Raw genomic sequence first — 17,750 nt, 5'->3', positions numbered from 1 at the left:
CTCAACTTTCAAATAGGGCTGAAACTTTCACGAAGGTGTGTCTGGGGACATCTCTAAATTGTTGGCAGTTCTCAAGGAAGGAACTGTTTTGTGGGCTCTTTTAGAAACTTAATAACTGCCTTTCTCCTTTTTAAAACTTTTCATTCCCTTTTTTTTTTTTCTTTAAAGTTTATTTTGAGAGAGAGTTTGCGCGTGCACAGGGGAGGGGCAGAGAGAGGGAGAGGGAGAGACAGAAAATCCCAAGCAGGCTTCGCACTGTCAGCACAGAACCCGACACGGGGCTCAAACACAAACTGTGAGATCATGACCTGAGCCGAAACGAAGAGTCAGACGCTCAACCGACTGAGCCACCCAGGCACCCTGCGTTTCCTTATTTATGCGTTTTTCAAATGGGTAAGAAGCCCTTTAGCAGTCAATATCGGGTACTTTGGAATGAATTTCGTTTTAAAATCCCAGGAGTACAGGAAGAAGAGTCACCCTTCTGGATAGGGGCCCTGGAGGCGGGGCTTGTGGCGTGAACATTTATAGCAGGAGTAACAGACCGTGATGGGAAGCACAATAAACCCATGGGAACCTTTTGAATTGTGTAACATTTACATGTGTTAGCAATTGAAAAAATAAATTGAATTAGGAAAATTTTTTCCTAATATAAAAGTCTGATGATTTCATTTTTCATGAGAAAATACCACATTGATCATGTCTTAGTTTCTTCACTCATTCTGTCTTTCGTTTCTATGACAAACACTGACCAGCTGCCTGCTGCCGTGTCCCAGCTGCTGTGCAAGGCCCCAAGACCATAGTGAGGAGAAAAGAGGGCCGCTGTCCTCTAGGGTTCTTGCACACTACACAGTAAAATCTGAAATTCTATTGGGTTTACTCAAGTGATACTTGTGTCCTGTAGATTTTTCTTTTGATGATTTAAAAAGAAAATACACCAGGATAGATTTAGGTTGTACTGTCCTGACTGTCTCAGGGTGCCTGGCAAGGTAAAGTGCGTAGGACAGCCATTAGGCCCGGGCGCTTCGAGACCCCATCCTGACGGCCTCCCTCACCCTCCTCTTCCTCCCAGCTCTGCAGTCCTTCATTCGAGCCTATGCAACCTACCCCCGGGAGCTGAAGCACATCTTCCACGTCCGATCGCTGCACCTTGGTCATGTGGCTAAGAGCTTTGGGCTGAGAGATGCCCCCCAAAATCTTGGTGTCTCGGCTGTAAAGAGAAGAAAAGGAAACCTGAACAGGTAAGATGAGTTGAACTTGCCCTGGGACAGATGGCTGGAAGTGAGGTGGGTTTGGAGAGCTCTGTGCACACAACAGCAGGGCGGTGGTGGGGCAGGCTGCTGCGTGATGGGTGCAAACTTCCCTCTTTGGGTTTTGTGCTGAATCGTCACCATTGTCCGCCCCTCTCGAAGTGTGATAAGTGCTTGGAACGAGAGGAAAAATACTTAATCTGAATGTTTTTAAGGCACCTGCAGAAATGCAATGGTGTCTCCTGTCGGGTCCAGATGGTGGTGGGGTTTATTGGGGCAGCAAGACAAACCTGTTGGTTGGGTTGCCTCCACTGCCCACCAGCAGAGTAACGTGGGGCCTTTCTGGAGTCGGAGCTTCAGATGTGCCGTGGTTCACCCTGGACAGCCCCCCAGGACTTGTACGAAAACTTCTGGTGTGTTCTGTGAAATCAGTTTGGTCCTGTCCTGGGGAGGTGGGAGGGGCTGCGTGGGGACTCACTGCACTGGTCGCTCTCCTTGGTGCTGACACGTGCGTCTGGTGCCAAGCGCCCACAGAGGGCAGAGGCCGGTGCGAGCGTGAGACTCTCAACCTCCCTCAAAGGCACGTGGTAAACTGTCCAGAGGTCCTAGTGAGAGTGAAGAGCGCTGCCCTGCTGGTCGGAGGCTGGGCTCTGGGTCCACCTCCACAGTTCCAGGAGGTCCTGAGATGATTCCCCTCAGCAAAAGACATTTGTAAGAGGACCCAGCCCCTTTGCAGGAGCCATGGACCGCTTGCATGGGGACTCCGGGATGGACTGCCATCACCACTTGTGCAGCATGTGAGTGGGAAGGAAACACTGAACAAGCAGAGAATCCTTGAATGCTCTGGACAATTCTTTTGCATGGCACATCCTTTATTTGCTTATGAATTACAAATGTCAAAGTACACTTGCCCTGACTGTGAGAATCTGGGGGTGTGCCACACTTCCCTGCGAGTTCCCGCCACATGCCCGCTTGCTCGTGCACCATCACTTGTCAGGGCCCAGGTTCTCTGGATGCAGTGACAAAAGGCAGAGTGGACCGCCTGGTGTAGGGAAACGATCGCTGGTCTTAGATGCAGGGGACTTGGACTTCAGTTCCAGCTCCGCTGTGATGTGAGCTTCTGAGCTTTGGGCCGTATCTTTGCTTTACTTCTCAGAGCCTCAGTTTCCTCAGCTACAGCAAGGAGAAGGAAATCAGTGTTTTGTAGCTATTTCACAAGGTTGTTTTGAGACTCAGCATTAGGACGGGCCGCACAGATGAATCACCTTAGGACAGAAATCTGGAAACCAGATGGGTTAAGATTCTGGAACATCCAACCTGATCTGTTCAGGGTGTGGCACCTACAAGGCTCTTAGTAATGGATAAAGTTTGCCTAATTCTAGTCCCATTTTTGGAATGTTTAAGATGCTTGATTTTTTTTTTCTTGTATTAACACCTCTCCTGTAGGACCATACCTCTGACAGTAATTCTGTCAGGCAGGTAGTTCACATGCCGCTGTTGATCCGTGCCCAGACAAGGCTAAGACACATCCAGCTCTTGTGTCTTCCAGGCGGTTTTGAGGTTCAGGGTACTGCCCGCTGCCCCTGCTACCTGTCCTGGGCAGGGCTGTGGCTAGAGACTTCTCTGCCCGTCCTCCCGGGAGGTAGAAGACGCCTCAGATGTACGACGGCTGTGCGCCAGAGTCAGGTTGCTGCCCTGGGGTCGGAAGTAGCTGGTATTTCCACGTGCCCACTTTGGTTTCGAGTGTGTGAGGCTTGCAGTCAGGTCTGAGGGGGACCTCCTAGTGATCTGGAAGCCAGGCCATCCTGCCACCGTCTCTAAAACGTTGGCACTTCGAGAAGATCGGAACACTCCTGCCAGTTGATCACTGGTGAGAAACACAGATCTTGCCGATTCCTATCCCCGCAAATCAATGCAGTCCCGATATTTCATTGTTAGCGGCTCATCTACCTTTATGAGTGGGAACTTCATTAGCAAGTGTTAATCCAGAGAGCAGCTCTTCAGGCTGGGACGTCCGCAGCTCTTACCCAGATCCTGGAAAGCAGAGCAGCAAGGCAGGGAGGCAGTCGGGAGGGGGACTCGGAGCCAGCCAGCATTGTCCTTACCTTGAGAAGCCACTAGGGAGAGAGCAAGCCGCCGCCTCCTGCTTCGGCTGACCCTGCTAGCAGATGGGCACCAGGACTACCATACCCCTGTGAGCAGGGGATTTAACAGGGCTTTATTTAGGGAAGAATGGGCTGATTAGCCGATAAAGAGCATGTAAGATGGTATGGGGCAGCCTTTGATGTCTGGCTGGCGCGGCAGGGAGCCGGGTGGTGAGTGACAGCAGTGTGTCACAGGATTACTCCGCCCGTGACAATACCGCTCTCTGTTCTGGCCATGTCACCACTCAGTTACAGCTACTTTTTCGGTTGTTATGCCCTTCTTTTGAAGGCATTTCTCGCTGCACTCTTACATCCTCCCACCCCACCCCTGCCTTGCGAACGCAGACGGCGCTCAAGGATACAGTAGGCACCTTTTTTTTTTTTTTTTTTGGCGGGGGGGGGGGAATCTTGTCACTCCTGGAAGAAGAATGACTTGGCAGCTAATGTGCACACGGACCGTATAATTGTGGTCAGGGTGAGCGGCAGAGAAGACGGGACAGATTTTCCGCACCTCAGTCAGGGCTCAAGCAAATGCCAGTTGCTGCTTTTTGAGGACTGGGAAGAAAAGTCCGTTAAACACCACAGAGTGCAGAGAGTTATGCTGTGGCCACAGTGATTGTTCTGAGCTCAGGCGTCTCCTCTGAAATCCATCTGTCAAGAAAGGGAGTGGTTCCTTCTGCTTTCCTGGGGTGGACCAATTTGGAGCCCTGAATTTTCCAAATTATTCTGCATTCTGTGTCACGGGGTTAACTGCCTAGAGTAGCTCTACGTTGTGTGCAGACCTCTGATACCTGTGGACCAAATCCATGCCACTGTGAGCAGAATCCTGTCTCACCTCGTCATGCACCAAACAAGGGGTCCGTCTGGGTGTTAAAACATGAAGCAAGGGCAGGTTAGTGAAGGAGATGGTTTCCACGCAGTGACAAAGGAAAGTTTTATCTCATCCGTATGCCTTTATTCGTTTACTTGACCACTGTTGAGACAAAAAAAGGATAACATTCCCCAAACGAGATCTTTATCACCAGGTCTGTATCCGCTTTTCAGTCCTTAGTTTTGAAAGGGAACACAAAATGCTTCTCCCCTGCACACAGATGCAGTCGTAGTTACAAAACTCCTCTGACACCGACACGCAGACCTGCCAAGACAGCCCCCCACCCCCCACCCCAAACACCGACACAGACGTGCACACAGGGAGTCGGTGCTGTTGGTAAAATATTGAATGGCCCCTTAGCAACATCCATCACAAACACAGCATTTTCCTTCTGTGAAACGCGGTTCTGATTTTGAAGCTCGGTAGACTCCGCGGTTCCTGAGAAGCAAAGATAACATACCTTCCAAAATTTCCATCTTCCCAGGAGACGGGGGGACCCGGTACCGTCTGCTTCGGGAGGGCAGAGTGGTGTTGTCGGCCAGGGCATCTGTCTGTCTAGGCGGCGACACACACGAGTAGTGAGCAGGCCCGCCGTGCGGGGCTGCGAGTTCCTCACCTCCCTTACACGCTGTGGAGAGTGGTTCAAGAATACAATGCGTTACGGTGTCAGTGCTACTGCGACAGTACGAGAGAGCGAGTCTGCTGCTTTTAACCAACTATCTCGTGAATTCTGTGCTGTGATCATGAAAGCACTGCTCTGCCCCCACGATGTAATTTGTAGCTACCCGAGACTTGTCTACCCCTGGCTTATGCCACCTGTGTCTTTCTGATGTTTTCCTTCGTGCCTAGAAACATCTTGGATGTCGCCTTTATCAGTAATCCAATAACTATGCTCCTCTGTTCTCGGCTCCCTCCTTTTAGAATTAGAGCAACAACAGTCCAAGTTGTTGGCTGTTCTTAAAAGAAATGCAGTTTTGTTTATGCACATTTCCTTTTTCTCTTTCACTTAAATGTTTGCTTATTTTTGAGAGTGTGCCAGTGTGGGAGGGGTGGGGGGAGGGTGGGGACAGAGGATCTGAAGCAGGCTCCGCACAGACAGCAGAGAGCCCGATGTGGGGCTCGAGCTCACGAACCACAAGATCATGACCTGAGCCGAAGTCAGTTGCTCAACTGACTGAGCCCCCCAGATGCACCATACACATGTGCTCAAGCCAGCCCGACCAAAGTGTGACCACGAAGTTCCTGCTCTTACCAAACAGGTAAACCATCTAAAATGAAGGATCTCTTAACCCTTAACTACTGGGTCTGGGTGTGCTGGGCCTGTGCTCGGCGGGCCGTGGTCAGTGACAGGAGGGTACACGGGGCTGGCTCCCCTGGGTCCTGGCCTCGGGTCAGAACCCCCGGCACCCGGGCACTGCAGAGCATCTGTCCCCCCGGAGTTCTAGATCCAGTGTTTTCTCTACACCAAGTAGACGTCCTCGTGTGGAGGTGCCTGCCAGAGTTTTCTCATCTGAATTGTCACGGATTTTAGCACTAACGTTCAAACTGGAGATTTTGCACAGCCCCACTCGGGGCATTTTTCCTTTTTGAAGCCTTTGCCCTGTCACTTGTTCCGATTGCCACCGTCGCCTGTCCAGTGGCCGTTCGGTAACTGCGAAGGGCTCCCGTCCTCACTGGTGCTCTAGGGCCTCTGGTTCTTAGGTGCCGCCCAAGGGAGGGCCACACGGGTTGAGCCGGGGTTGAGCCTCTTCTGTCTGCCCTGGGACAAGTGACTCGGCGACTCTCTGCCAAGTCCCCTGGCTTCCCAAACGGGCACGGGAGCCTCACAGTGCTGTGTGAGGACCACGCCAGGCGGTGAGTGTCCAGCATCGACACGGGGTCAGACGTGAACACACGGGAGCACGTGGCGGTGACAGTGCTGGTGGCTCTTTCTGCCGGCCTTCACCGCACCTGTGAGTATCCTGGGCCGGGGAGTGGGAAGTGCGGTCAAGCGGTCAGCTTTTCAGCACCCTTGAGCTTGTCGCATCAGGAACAACCTTGAAAACGTGGAACCGGTCCGCTCCAAGACGGGCATCAAGAAGCTGCAGCTGCACCTCCTGTAAAGCAATATTCTCATCATTAGGAGCAGCTTGCCTGCCAATTTTTATGTGGCATTTACAACCTCCCTCGTATCACTTAATTAGCTGAAGGCACACCTGGAATCTTGCCCACTGTGAAAATTCTCTCAATCTCATTGAGCCAGTTATTCTGTAAAAGATTGGCCAAACATGAGATCAGAGGCGAGACAAAGCCACGCTAGAGAACGTGGGGATCTCTGTGTGAACCCCCTGCATGCGGGTCAGATCCGGAGCAGCGCTACTGCCTCTGACCCCTCTGGTCACCTCCTGGTCTCTTCCCTTGGCTTCTCACACCCGGCCCCAGGCCACAGAGCCTCCGCACCCTCACCTGTCGCCCTTGCCGCCAGCCTTTCGGTGCATCTCCTTGCTCTGATGACTAAGGCAAGTGACAACGGCGAGCCCCCTCTTCAGCGGCCCTGCGTGGCCCCCGTTTTCCCCATTGTCTCAGGGCCTTTGCCAAGTGCCCGGGGGGCCTGGGCCTCTCCCTGCTTTCTGTCTTTGGACTCAGTGCCTCCTGCGAGGAGGTCTTCTCTGGGCCGCCTGCCCGGGTTGGCACCTCGGCCTTCCCTCACCCCACACCGCCGTCTGTGTGTGCGGGTGGCGCGTGTCCATCTCTCGAGTGCATCTTACGGTGGAGACCCTGTCTGGTTTTTCTCCTCTCCTCCCCAGCAGCTCCCGTGGTACCCGGCACCACGTGGATAGATAAACAGAACCTGCCGGCGGCCTGTAATTCTGAGAGGAAGGGCACAGTGGGAAGGAAAGAAAGATAAGAAAAAGAGGGAAATGCCTCTTGCCTGTTGAGTGGACCCAGCAAACAGCAAATCCTGCAAGGGGGTAGGGGGATACCTGCTTTTCAGAGCACGCTGCACTCAGCCAGGCTGTCCCGGGAGAACAAGACGGGGCCACCTTCCTCTGAACCAGTGTCCCTGACTTCATGGGTGGAGGCGGCTTGGGGATCAGCCCACATAGCATGGGCGTGAGCAGGTTCAGGGCTGGGGCCTCTGCCCTGCCTCTACAGGACCAGAGCAGATGCCCCACTGGAAGGTCAGATCACCCGGCTTCAGCCTGGAGACCAGGGGAAACCGCTAAGGACCGCCAGAGGTAGCCTCAAGGGCAGAAGGTGTCCTGTGGAGCAAGGGAGCAGAGTCCGCTGTCAGGCTCCCCTGGGGAGCTATATATAGTACAGGTGCCCAGGCCCCATCCCGGGAGACCGTGGTTCAGTAAAGTCTCAAGTCCTGAAGAGGGGGATGGAGGTGGTCATAAGTTGACTAACAGTTCTCAAAAATGTAGACCCAGGTCCTCGGAGCGGGCGATGGGGTGTCCTCCTTAATGCAGGAGGACAGCCCGATGCTGGCCGAGTGTATGTCTGATTCAAGTTAGGATTAATTAATAATATTTTAACGTAGAACCTGGATGAGCTGCATGGATTGTAGACAGGAGCATCTTCTACTGGCCTCTCTGGCAAGGCACACACAGGATGGGTCTCTTTGAAGTCCACACTGCGTTATCTCTGTGGGACATCTGTACGGAGGAGAATATACTCTTGTCCAGACGGGGCCAGGGGACAGGAAAAATTCTGTGGAACGTGGCCACGTCCCTTCTGATGGGAAACACAGCACGGCACACAGTCCTTGCTCAGGGACTGCGTGTCAGCGAGCCGCCTGTAGGTTAGTGAGCTCATCACGGGCACGGGCAGCTCCAGGAAGCGGCGCGGTGTGGGCACAGGCTCCCGTGGAGGGCCTGCCTCTTCCACTCGGGTCACGCGGTGCAGATCCAGTTATAATTCCCTTCCCTCCTCTCCGCTCAGGTACCGTGGGCCCTGCCTTTCCGGGCTTTGGCTTAATTACTGCTGTGCACACGCAGCTTTTACATTTGGCCTTTTGCTGCTACCACTATTTCTTTCCCTCTGACACCATGCAATTACCAGCCCTGTGCCTCTTCGTGGAACAAACACACCCTCATCCCCACCCGGCTAATGAGGCGATTAGAGGGATTTCACGGTGACCCTGCTCTTTCTCCACACCTGGGTCACCTGCAGACAGCGGGAACCACAGGGTGTGTTTTCAGTCAAGCGGCCAGGCCGATAACAAAGAACAGGAACCCAGCCGGCCTCTCCTGGGAGGGTGCTCGGGCGGTCACGTTCACTGTTGGAGCCTTCCAGGCACCGGAGGTGGAAGACGCAGCTGGCCCAGCATGAGTCGGCGGACGGCAGTCGAGGCTGCGGGCAACAGGAGAATGCCCGGCTCTTCGTTACATTGGCCGTGCTCGGAGCTCTCCTGGTTCGCGCCATCGGAGAGCTAGGAAAGAATGTGACGGTCCCAGCTCTCCCCTTGCTACACGTCACCCTGAACCCCTCCTCGCCCCTCCTGGGGTGACCCATGCCTCTGATCTATCCCCGTGGTCCACGGGCCCCTTCTTGAGTAGGAAGGTGTGCGTCCTGCTGTAGCCCATCACGAAATGACTCTATGTCTTTTACAGATGTCCCTTTCATTCTGGCCCTGGTGTTAGAGCCACGGTCTGCAGTGGAGAGTAACATCTTAACTAGTTAGTAATCGAGAGGAGGGATGCAGTTTGAGCAGTGGCGTGGGACCCTTAAGGGCTTCCGTGCGCCCTCGGCTCTGCTGAGGCCCTGTGTGTGTCTCGCTGAGCCCCAGGCCGGTCCCGCGAACCCAGGGGAAAGGGGGCGTGCCTGCTCCCCTGGCCCCAAGTCTGAGAGAGCCTGGAGCCCACATCCCAGCACTTTGTTGCTGCCTCACATACTCCTTGTAGAAGGTTCCAGTTTCCAGAGTTGGTGTTGGGCAAAGTAAGTATTTGAGCCCCACCGCGGGTGTTTTCCTGTGTGAGCAGTTGTTCCTGTAACCGAAGAAAAGGACTTAAAGCAGGAGTCCATTTGGTTACGTATGTGGAAGAACTTGATGTGAAACCGTCAGGGTAGCAACCCCAGAGTGGTGGTGGAAGCTTTATGTTTGCAGGGCAGTTGCCTCGAAAGATCTCTGATAAGAGATGATCGCAGGGAGGATCTGGATCCCGCTTTTTCCCTGGTGTCCTTTCAGGTCCAGAGGGTGCAGTGCCTGGGCCTGAAGTCAGGTGTCCCCAGCTTGATCCCAGCCCTGGCAACAACGAACCTGCGTCGTGCAGCCCTCAGGGCCCTGGAGTGTGCAGAAGGGTTCCGGACATGTAGCCCGGTGCTGAGCCTGGGGTGGCTGCTCGGTAAATGCTGCTTTCTCCCGCCCCCCTGGGTCTCCCCCTCTCTGAGTCTGTAAGAGGGGCGAGCGCTTATGGGAAATCTTCCCGAGGGCTCCCGCCACACTCTGCCCTTGACCTGCCTGTTGCATGGCTCCTGGGTCCTGAAGGCCTCTGCTCCAGGCCTCCCAGCCGTGGGTGCTCGCCACCTGCACAGCGGGGACTCGGCTCCCCGTTAGAGCTGCTGAAGTTGAGCCCCCATGGACCACTTTCATTTTCCACTCTGTGGTCTCTGTGAGATTCTAATGCTGAATGTGCATGATATGCAAACAAAAATACAAGGTGTTGTTATCGTTGATCAAAGCCGTCCCTGGTCCACATGACACGTGTCGGGTATCTGATGATGGCTCCTTATCTCCTGCCTCTCCTCTTTTCCATACTGTTAATAACAATAACAGTCAACGCTGGATGGGGGCTTTCACAACAGGCACTGTGAGAAGCACCTTGATTCATTAGTTCCCTGAATCCTTTTGAGAGTGAGCAGACTGGCCCGGGGAGAGATAGGGCCTTGGCCAGACTCAGCCCCACAGCCCGTGCGGGACGGCCCCGGGGTCCTCCCCGTCAGAGGGGCTGGCTCTGCCCTGCGGCGCCAGCATCCCCAGCTGCTCGTCCGTCACAGTCCGTCCTCTGGGCGGCTCTTCTCCCAGCCGGGGTTCTTTTCCAAATCCGGGTCATGGAACTACCCAAACGTGCAGGAGAGACGGACCAGCACAGGAGAGGAGAGCGATCACATCTATTGGCCTATTAACGGTGGGAGCAGGGACCGCGGCTACCACTCACACGGGGCTCAGCACCGGCCTGGCTCCCTCAGTGCGACCGAGCACCCTGGCCTCCTGGCTCCAGGCCTCCCGCATTGTTCGCATCTGGGCCGTCCTGGGGCTCAGGTTGAAACTGGCCAACCGAGTCCCTGTTTGCATGTGTGAGAGTTCAAACCACCCAGCTGCTCTGCCTCAAGAGCAGGACGGTGCACGTGCCCCGGTGTCGTTCACCCTTTAGCCAAGGCCTATCCCTTTGGCCTGCCAGGGTGTTGCAGGTGTTCTGTCGTCCAGGGTGTCCGCTGTCCCTGCAGGCTGCTTTTCATCTGCCGATGTGACAAATATGCCTCATGATATCATCCGAGACATCGATCATGTCAAACAGGACGGGCCCACAGGGCTGAGCTCTGGGGTTTGGTGCCGAAATGCTGTCCCCAGCTTATCAGTCTCAGGCAGCACATTTAGGATGTAGTCAGACCGGTTACAGACACACCTGACTGTTTCCATGCCCACTTGGTATTTCTCCACCGTCATATTTTCACCGAGAATTAAAACGTGTCAAGCACTCGGTCATGCCCGTTAGGCCTGTAGGTGGAGGCACTTTCTGACATGGGGGGGAACCTAAGCTTGGAGAGAGCTGTTGACTCCATGGGGACATCGGCTAGGCATGGCCACCCTGCCTGGTGATGTCCGGGCCCAAGTCCTGCCAGAGCTGTTCTAACGGTTTCTGCCACTTGGGCAAATAATCTTGAGGTTCCTGTCCAATTCTGGGATTCTGATTTCTCTCTTCCCTTTTAGGCCTCTGCTACCTCTGAACATTATCTCTGTCCTCTCTTTCATTGTGCGTGCTCTGCCAGGCAGCAAAATCGATCATGACGTCGATGTATTGATTGCCTGTGACCTGCGTGGCCTGGCAGCATGCCTGCCCTCAGCCCGGGGCTCAGAGCTCTTTTTTGCTTTTCACTGGGTCTTGTTCTTGGATGTAAGGCGGAAACCCGCCTTTTATCAATCTCTGTGTCCACAGAGTCACTCTCGGGTACTTTTCTGCAGTGACCATCCGCCACAGCATGGCTCACCTGGGGTAGGGCGTCTTCTGGGGCCCCGGTAGTCTTACCGAAGCTAACGTTGGTCTGGTCCTAGGAAATCACAAAGAAAGCGCCCTTGAGACGGTCCGCCCGCCAGCTTACATTTCTGCCGAAACAGAACCCACGGGTTAAAGGAGGCTTTTTTTTTTTTTTTTTTTTTTTTTTCAACGTTTTTTTATTTATTTTTGGGACAGAGAGAGACAGAGCATGAACGGGGGAGGGGCAGAGAGAGAGGGAGACACAGAATCGGAAACAGGCTCCAGGCTCCGAGCCATCAGCCCAGAGCCCGACGCGGGGCTCGAACTCACGGACCGCGAGATCGTGACCTGGCTGAAGTCGGACGCTCAACCGACTGCGCCACCCAGGCGCCCCAAAGGAGGCTTGATACAGCTGCTTATTCCTTCAGTGACCATGAAAGGCTTGCTAGTGTGTGGGCTGAATTACCACCCGCACTAGCGGGTTCCTTACCTGAGCTGCTCAGTTGCACCGGAGGGACTGCCTGTCAGATTCTCCTTGGAGTTGTGTGCGACTCTGTCATCCGAGAGCCACCAAAACCCCACTCAGACACTGCTGCCTTTCCTTCACCCGTGCGGGCGAGGCGGGAACGGGGAAGCTTTTGAGTCTGCCTCAGGCCTTCTGAAAGCATCGCTGTCTCCTACTGGCATCGCTTAGGACCCAGGCTTTCCTTCCAGTTGGGGGGCTTGCTTCTCTCAGTCCTTGGTGTGTGTGGGGGGGGGCAGGGGGGGTGCTCTCACTGTGTCCCTAGGTCATTTGCTTACATGCAGAAAGAATCCTTCAGATCAGAGAATAAGTACATTTTACTACTCCTCAGTCTGTCTGTTTCTGTCTTAAGAGAAAACTCTCACACAAAATCAAACAAACTAAAAGCGAAAAGCAAAGAGGTTTTGATAAGTAAAAGTCAAAAGACTTGGATATTTTGGCATAGGGCAAAATTCGACCATTTGATTTTTTTTTCCCTATAACAAATACATTGTTCTTTATGGTCATAAAAATAATACGTGTTCATTGTAAAAATTCAGGAAATAGAGAAAAGCTTAAAAATCACCTATCAGCCCACAATCCAAGTTAACCTTGAGTCACAGTTTTTATACCCTGCAGACTTCCACGGCGAGTGTACTTATATGGGTTTCTTGGTGTCCGTGATGGAATTGAACAAATCGTGTGATTTTTTTTTAAACTGCTGTTTCTCACCTAAGTTAATTCAACCTTCACTTTTCAGTTGCACTCCGTCGGGGCCGCCAAGAGTCTTTGAGATTTTGAGATAACATGAGCATTGTCTTGGCATAAAAACATCTTGTGCAGGAGGCTTGCTTCTGGTTTTGGTGGAAACCTAACAGCACGGCGGTTAAGTGCACGAGTCACGGGGTCAGATTTCCGGGACTGGAGTCCCTGCTCTTCCGTCACTGGTTTGTGACCCTGGGCGCCACCTCCCTCCCCTGTGTGTCTCTTCCTTCACCAGTAACGTGGGGGTGCTAACTGTAGCCGTTTCGTGGGGTTGTGGGTGAAGTAGACGAGTTAAACACCTGTCCAGTGCCGAGAACAGCGCCACGGGAGTGTCAGCAGGAGAATCATCATGGAGGTCGGTGGCCAGTTTGAAAGACTGACTTGTATCTTTAAGTCCCTTCAGTAGATCTCTTCAGTGTTGGCTACTGTCATTTTCATCATCTCTTCGAGTGTCGCCTACAGGAAGTGTTCTCAGCATCAGAAAGAGTCACAGGGGTGCGTTTCAAGTCCTGGGGAGCAGATTTATGGTCCAGTGACTATTGTGGATAACTGTTGGGAAGGAATAGTTAAACCAGAATAAAATCTAGATGGAATTACGGAAGGCAGTAGCAGACTAAAGAAAAATATGCTTGAACATTTTTTTTAATGTTTATTTATTTATTTGGGGGGGCGGGGGGGAGCGAGCATGAGCAGGGGAGAGGTGGGCAGAGGGGAAGAGAGAGAATCCAAGCAGTCTCCACGCCGTCACCGCAGAGCCCGATTCAGGGCTCCATGCCGTGAACCGTGAGATCATGACCTGACCTGAAATCAGGAGTTGGACACTTAGCCGACTGAGCCACCCAGGCGCCCCTGCCTGTACGTTTTTAAACGCTAGCATGAGGAAGGCTTCTAAGCGTGATCCTAAAGCTGTAAAACTTAGTAAAAGAAAATACCGATTGATCTGACAGTACATAAATTAAAGAAGGTAAAGTGAAAAACTCTGTCCTGTAAGAGGATGCCATGAGCACAATCCTGAGCTGGGGCGGCTTCCTACCTGGGGTAGCCTTCTGTGAATCTGTCCATAAAGGTGCGAGAAGGTCCTGAGGCCCCTCTTCTGCAGTGGTCACCCTAGTGGGCATATTGATTTACTAATTAGGCTGTGATTTCACCTTATTGGCAGTGAAAGTGGCATCTGCCCATCCTGCAGGGTAATCCAGCCTGGTAACCGAGGGGGGTTATTCAGCCTTCACTACAAGGGAGTTCCCTGTGGTTAGATAAACTGATCTGTTGCTTGGTAACTGCGGGATTACTCTGGTGGACTGGGAAGTCCATTTGAGAGGGGTTTGAGTATTTGGAGGGCAAGGAGGGCAAGAAAGTTGGCAAGTCCCTGGGAGAAGTGCAGCTTGGCAGGAGGAGTCGAGAGGCCACATGCGCCCAGCGCGGGCCTGGGTTTAGAACGTTCCACCTTCCCATCTGTACTTCGCCTTCTCGGCACTGGGCCTCAGAACAAAGGAACAGCAGACAGCCAAGCTGGGTCCTGTTGCTCCCACAGCGGTGGGGAAAACCCTGCGGGGTCGACCCTGAGGTTCGGGTCCTGGGGAGGTGGTCTGGGTCTGAACGACGAAACCCCGCTTGCCCTCTGGACCACCAGGAGCCTCGGAGCTTGGGTTTGGGTCCCAGGTCGAAAGTACGTTGCCTAGAAGGAGATGCTAAGATAGGACGTTTTGAGCTCAGAAGCTGAAGGCGGGCAGGACCATCTCCCAGATGCACTTCCAACGTGTCCCCCACCACGGTGTGGACCCGAAGGTCCTTAATAACCCTGCCCACTCAGTGCCGTGCTGCACCCGCCGGGCAGGAGGGACCTCGCGCTGCCCGGGACCCAGCTGTATGTGTCTGGGCAGGGACGGGGACGGAAGGGCGCCCGTGTGGTGCCCCCGTCGGTGTGGTCTCCCGCACCGTCCCTCCGGCTCCGTCTGCAGGACCGCCAGCCTGCGCCTGAGCCTGCAAGGGTGCCGCTCCGGCTGTCTGTGCCTGCTCTGTCGGCAGTTAGGGTATCAATCGCCCCGATCAGGTTCTGGTTATTTATTTTGCTTTAGCGGTGGCAGGAGCAGTCACAGAGCCGATGCTGGGGAGGATATTTTGACTGAAATTTTGCATATTTTGAAACTCGGGTTGTTAGATTTAAAATTATACACATTGTGAGTACTTGGCTTCAAACGGGGAAGAGGAAGCATTTCTTCCTGTCAGAACCTTCTCACTCCGTCTGTCATGTAACCCGACTAAAAATAAACTACAAGCACAAGGACTGGCAGCCTTCAGTTTGGAACAAGTTTAGTGCCCTCAGCTGCAGGCCTGGCTCCCGCCGCCTCCCAGCCACGCGCCAGCCCCCCGCCCCCCCAGGGGCGGCCCCCTCCGCCGGGCACAGCAGCGAGCATGGTCCACCACCCCGGGGAGTTAGGATGAGTGCCCTGCAGGAGAAGGGGGTGCAGCCCCAAATGCCCCGGCCTGGGCATCAAGGGCCCCCGGGGTCAGGCCTGGCTCCCGTGTGGCCTTGGAGAGCCTCTCGGTTGGCACCTCCGGACCTCAGTTTCCTCATTTTTAACTGATTGACCGAAATCCACATGCCAGCCACCCGCTAGCCGCCTGTGCGTCTCTAATCCTTCCAGCACCTGTGAGCTTTGTTCTAAGTATCGTCCCCTTTGTTCAGGTGAGGAGACCAAGCAGAGAGCCTGAGCTGTGTCATTCGGCCTCCTCCGTCGTCAGCTCTCCTCTTTGTCCCCACTTGCCCCTTCCTCCTCTGTCATCCAGGTGCTGCCCCCACCGTCCCCCTGCAACATTCTCATGTGAGCACAGAACTCCCCCGTGTCTGGCCGTGGTTCTCTGCCACCCTGGCTCCTGCCAGATCTTCCTAAGTGTTTGTCCCTGGACCCGCAGCCTGCTGGGAGGAGCGTAGGCCTCAGTCCATCCGACCTGTGTTTGCATCTCCGCTGCTGCACCTACGAACTCGATGGTCTTGGGCAAAGTACTTAACGCTCCTCCAGAATAGTTTCCTTGTCTGTGAAACGAGGCTGCTGTCATACCTCCTTTGTCCGGTGGACGGCATGACTGTGGAACCCCGAAAGTACTTCCTTGTTTGCTCCCAGTCTCGCAGGGCACTGTCACTGACGCATCCGTGCACCCTTATGACAAAGTCTTACCATTAACGTATTCTCAGACCTTTTTTCCCAACAAAGGGTGACCGTGTTTTTCCCTGTGCGTCCTGGTAGAAAACCATGCTAGGCCTGTCGCACCGTTGCTTGAGCCCCGCCCTGTGGAGGAATTCGGTGTAATTGCCGTAGCCTGGTCCAGCGCTGTCACGGGACTCCACCACCTTTCCTGACAGCTCAGGAGCGCCGTAGTGATCCCGTTGCTAATTCTTGAGTTTTCAAGGAGTTCCGTTCTATTTTGAGCACAACTTTAGTCCACTTGAGCTCCGACGATTACCAAGAAAATGCTGTAACTATACGTTGCAGAGGGCGACGTGTGCCTTTGCAAGAACCCTAAGACCCCGCTGTCGGGAGTTGAGGGAGTGGCCGGCATAGCAGTGTGGGTTCAGTGGAATGGCTCTCTTGCTCTTATTTGGGTTAAAATCCTTTCCTGGGAAACGTTTACTCTTAGACATTCATAATCATCCTTCCTGTGTACAGTTGAACTTCTACCAATTTCTCCCTCTGATCTTCTGATCAAATGGTGAGGCTGCTGTCTCTTGAAAACAGTTACTGGTATTCAACGCCTGAAATTGATTTTCAGCCTTTTGCACTTTCCTCGTGGGTTGGGGCAGGGAGCCCTCCCTCTCGCTCCGCACCCATGCCTGTGGTCGGTGGAGAGCGGTGGGTCTGCCAGATGCCGTCCCGTCGGCCCATGCAGACCCTGGGTTTGGGGTTTTCAAGGTCAAAAATATCTACAGGAGGCTCTTCAGTCAGCGAAGAGGTGTCTGCGACCGACACCCCACCCCCGGGCGCTGTGTGGGCCCCGTCGGGAGGACGGGGCTTTGACCTACACGGGGCTTACTTGCCCAGAATTGCTGGCCGGCTTTCACCGCTGTATGTCGTTGAGTTTCAAGGCGGGTTTTTCCCCCCATCCTTTGGCAAACTGCTGTATCATACACTTCGTTTGCCATCAGAGTGTGAGTGCGTATCGTTCTTTTTTTTCCGTGAAAACAACACAGAACAAAGCCTCACTTTTAAAAATGCCATGATATTTTGCCACCGTTATGAAAATCTGTCAGCGCCGTATCTAATCTTCTGGTGCATAGAATATCAAAACAAGCACTATTGAAGGGATTGTACTTCTGTTAATACAAAAATGTCAGTTCCACAGTCTCGGAACCAGCTGCTACCAGCCTCTTTCCAAATGGGAAAGAAAAAAATAATAAAGTTTCCTTTCCCCCCTCTGCTGTGTTACTTTCTTCAGGCCTGACCTTCATAAGAAGACCCGGGGTAAACACCGCCTTGCTGAAATCTTGCGTTCAGAATACTCAAGTGGGATTGAGGCCAGCGTCGCCAAGGTCAAAAAGCAAAACAAACACGCGGCGCCCGGCAGCCAGCCATGCAGAGCCATCCGCACCGGGCGCCCAGCCTCTGCTATGGGAAAACAGAAGCAGCGCTCTCCGTGCAACGGAAAAACCCAGAGAGACTGACTGGGGGCCGAGACTTCCCAAAAAAGTTTTTTGGTTTTTTGTTTTCAGCTCTGCCTCCACAGGCCTGGGGCTTGGGGTGGATCCTGGAGGCCCGGAGACCTGGGCTGACGGCCCTGTTCTTGTCAGGAGCATTGTGGGAAAGCCTGGTGCCCGCCCCCCCCCCCCCCCCCCCCCCCCCCCCCCCCCGCCCTGAGGACAAGCCCCTGACCCAGAGAAGCCAGGCCCTTATCCCGTGGGGGGCGGGGGTCAGCATAGTGTAGACCAGCCAATCAGTGCACCAGAGCCGCACCCTCCCCCCCACCCCCAGCCTCCAGCAAGAGCCTGGTGGTGTGAGTGGCAGCGCGAGGGCCCCGTCCTGCCTCCTGGTGACAGTGTTCTGAAGGTGT

At 53.9% G+C, this 17,750-nt stretch overlaps 1 protein-coding gene across 3 annotated transcripts in view; it reads left to right on the top strand.

Moving 5' to 3' along the window:
* DDX31 (DEAD-box helicase 31) overlaps positions 1-17,444 on the top strand; it is a 71,455-nt gene extending 54,011 nt beyond the window's left edge. For all 3 annotated transcript variants that reach the window (XM_086684376.1, XM_086684377.1, XM_086684380.1), the window contains 2 exons: positions 1,070-1,238; positions 17,139-17,444. In XM_086684376.1, the coding sequence (XP_086540502.1) occupies positions 1,070-1,238; positions 17,139-17,364 (395 nt within the window). In that variant the 3' untranslated portion in view covers positions 17,365-17,444. The remainder of the gene's footprint in view (positions 1-1,069; positions 1,239-17,138) is intronic.
* Positions 17,445-17,750: the final 306 nt, after the last annotated feature.

Source organism: Puma concolor, chromosome D4 (assembly GCF_028749965.1).
Source record: "Puma concolor isolate L17-30 chromosome D4, mPumCon1.1.hap2, whole genome shotgun sequence".
Lineage (NCBI taxonomy): Eukaryota > Metazoa > Chordata > Mammalia > Carnivora > Felidae > Puma > Puma concolor.
This window is presented reverse-complemented; position numbering and strand designations above follow the sequence as displayed.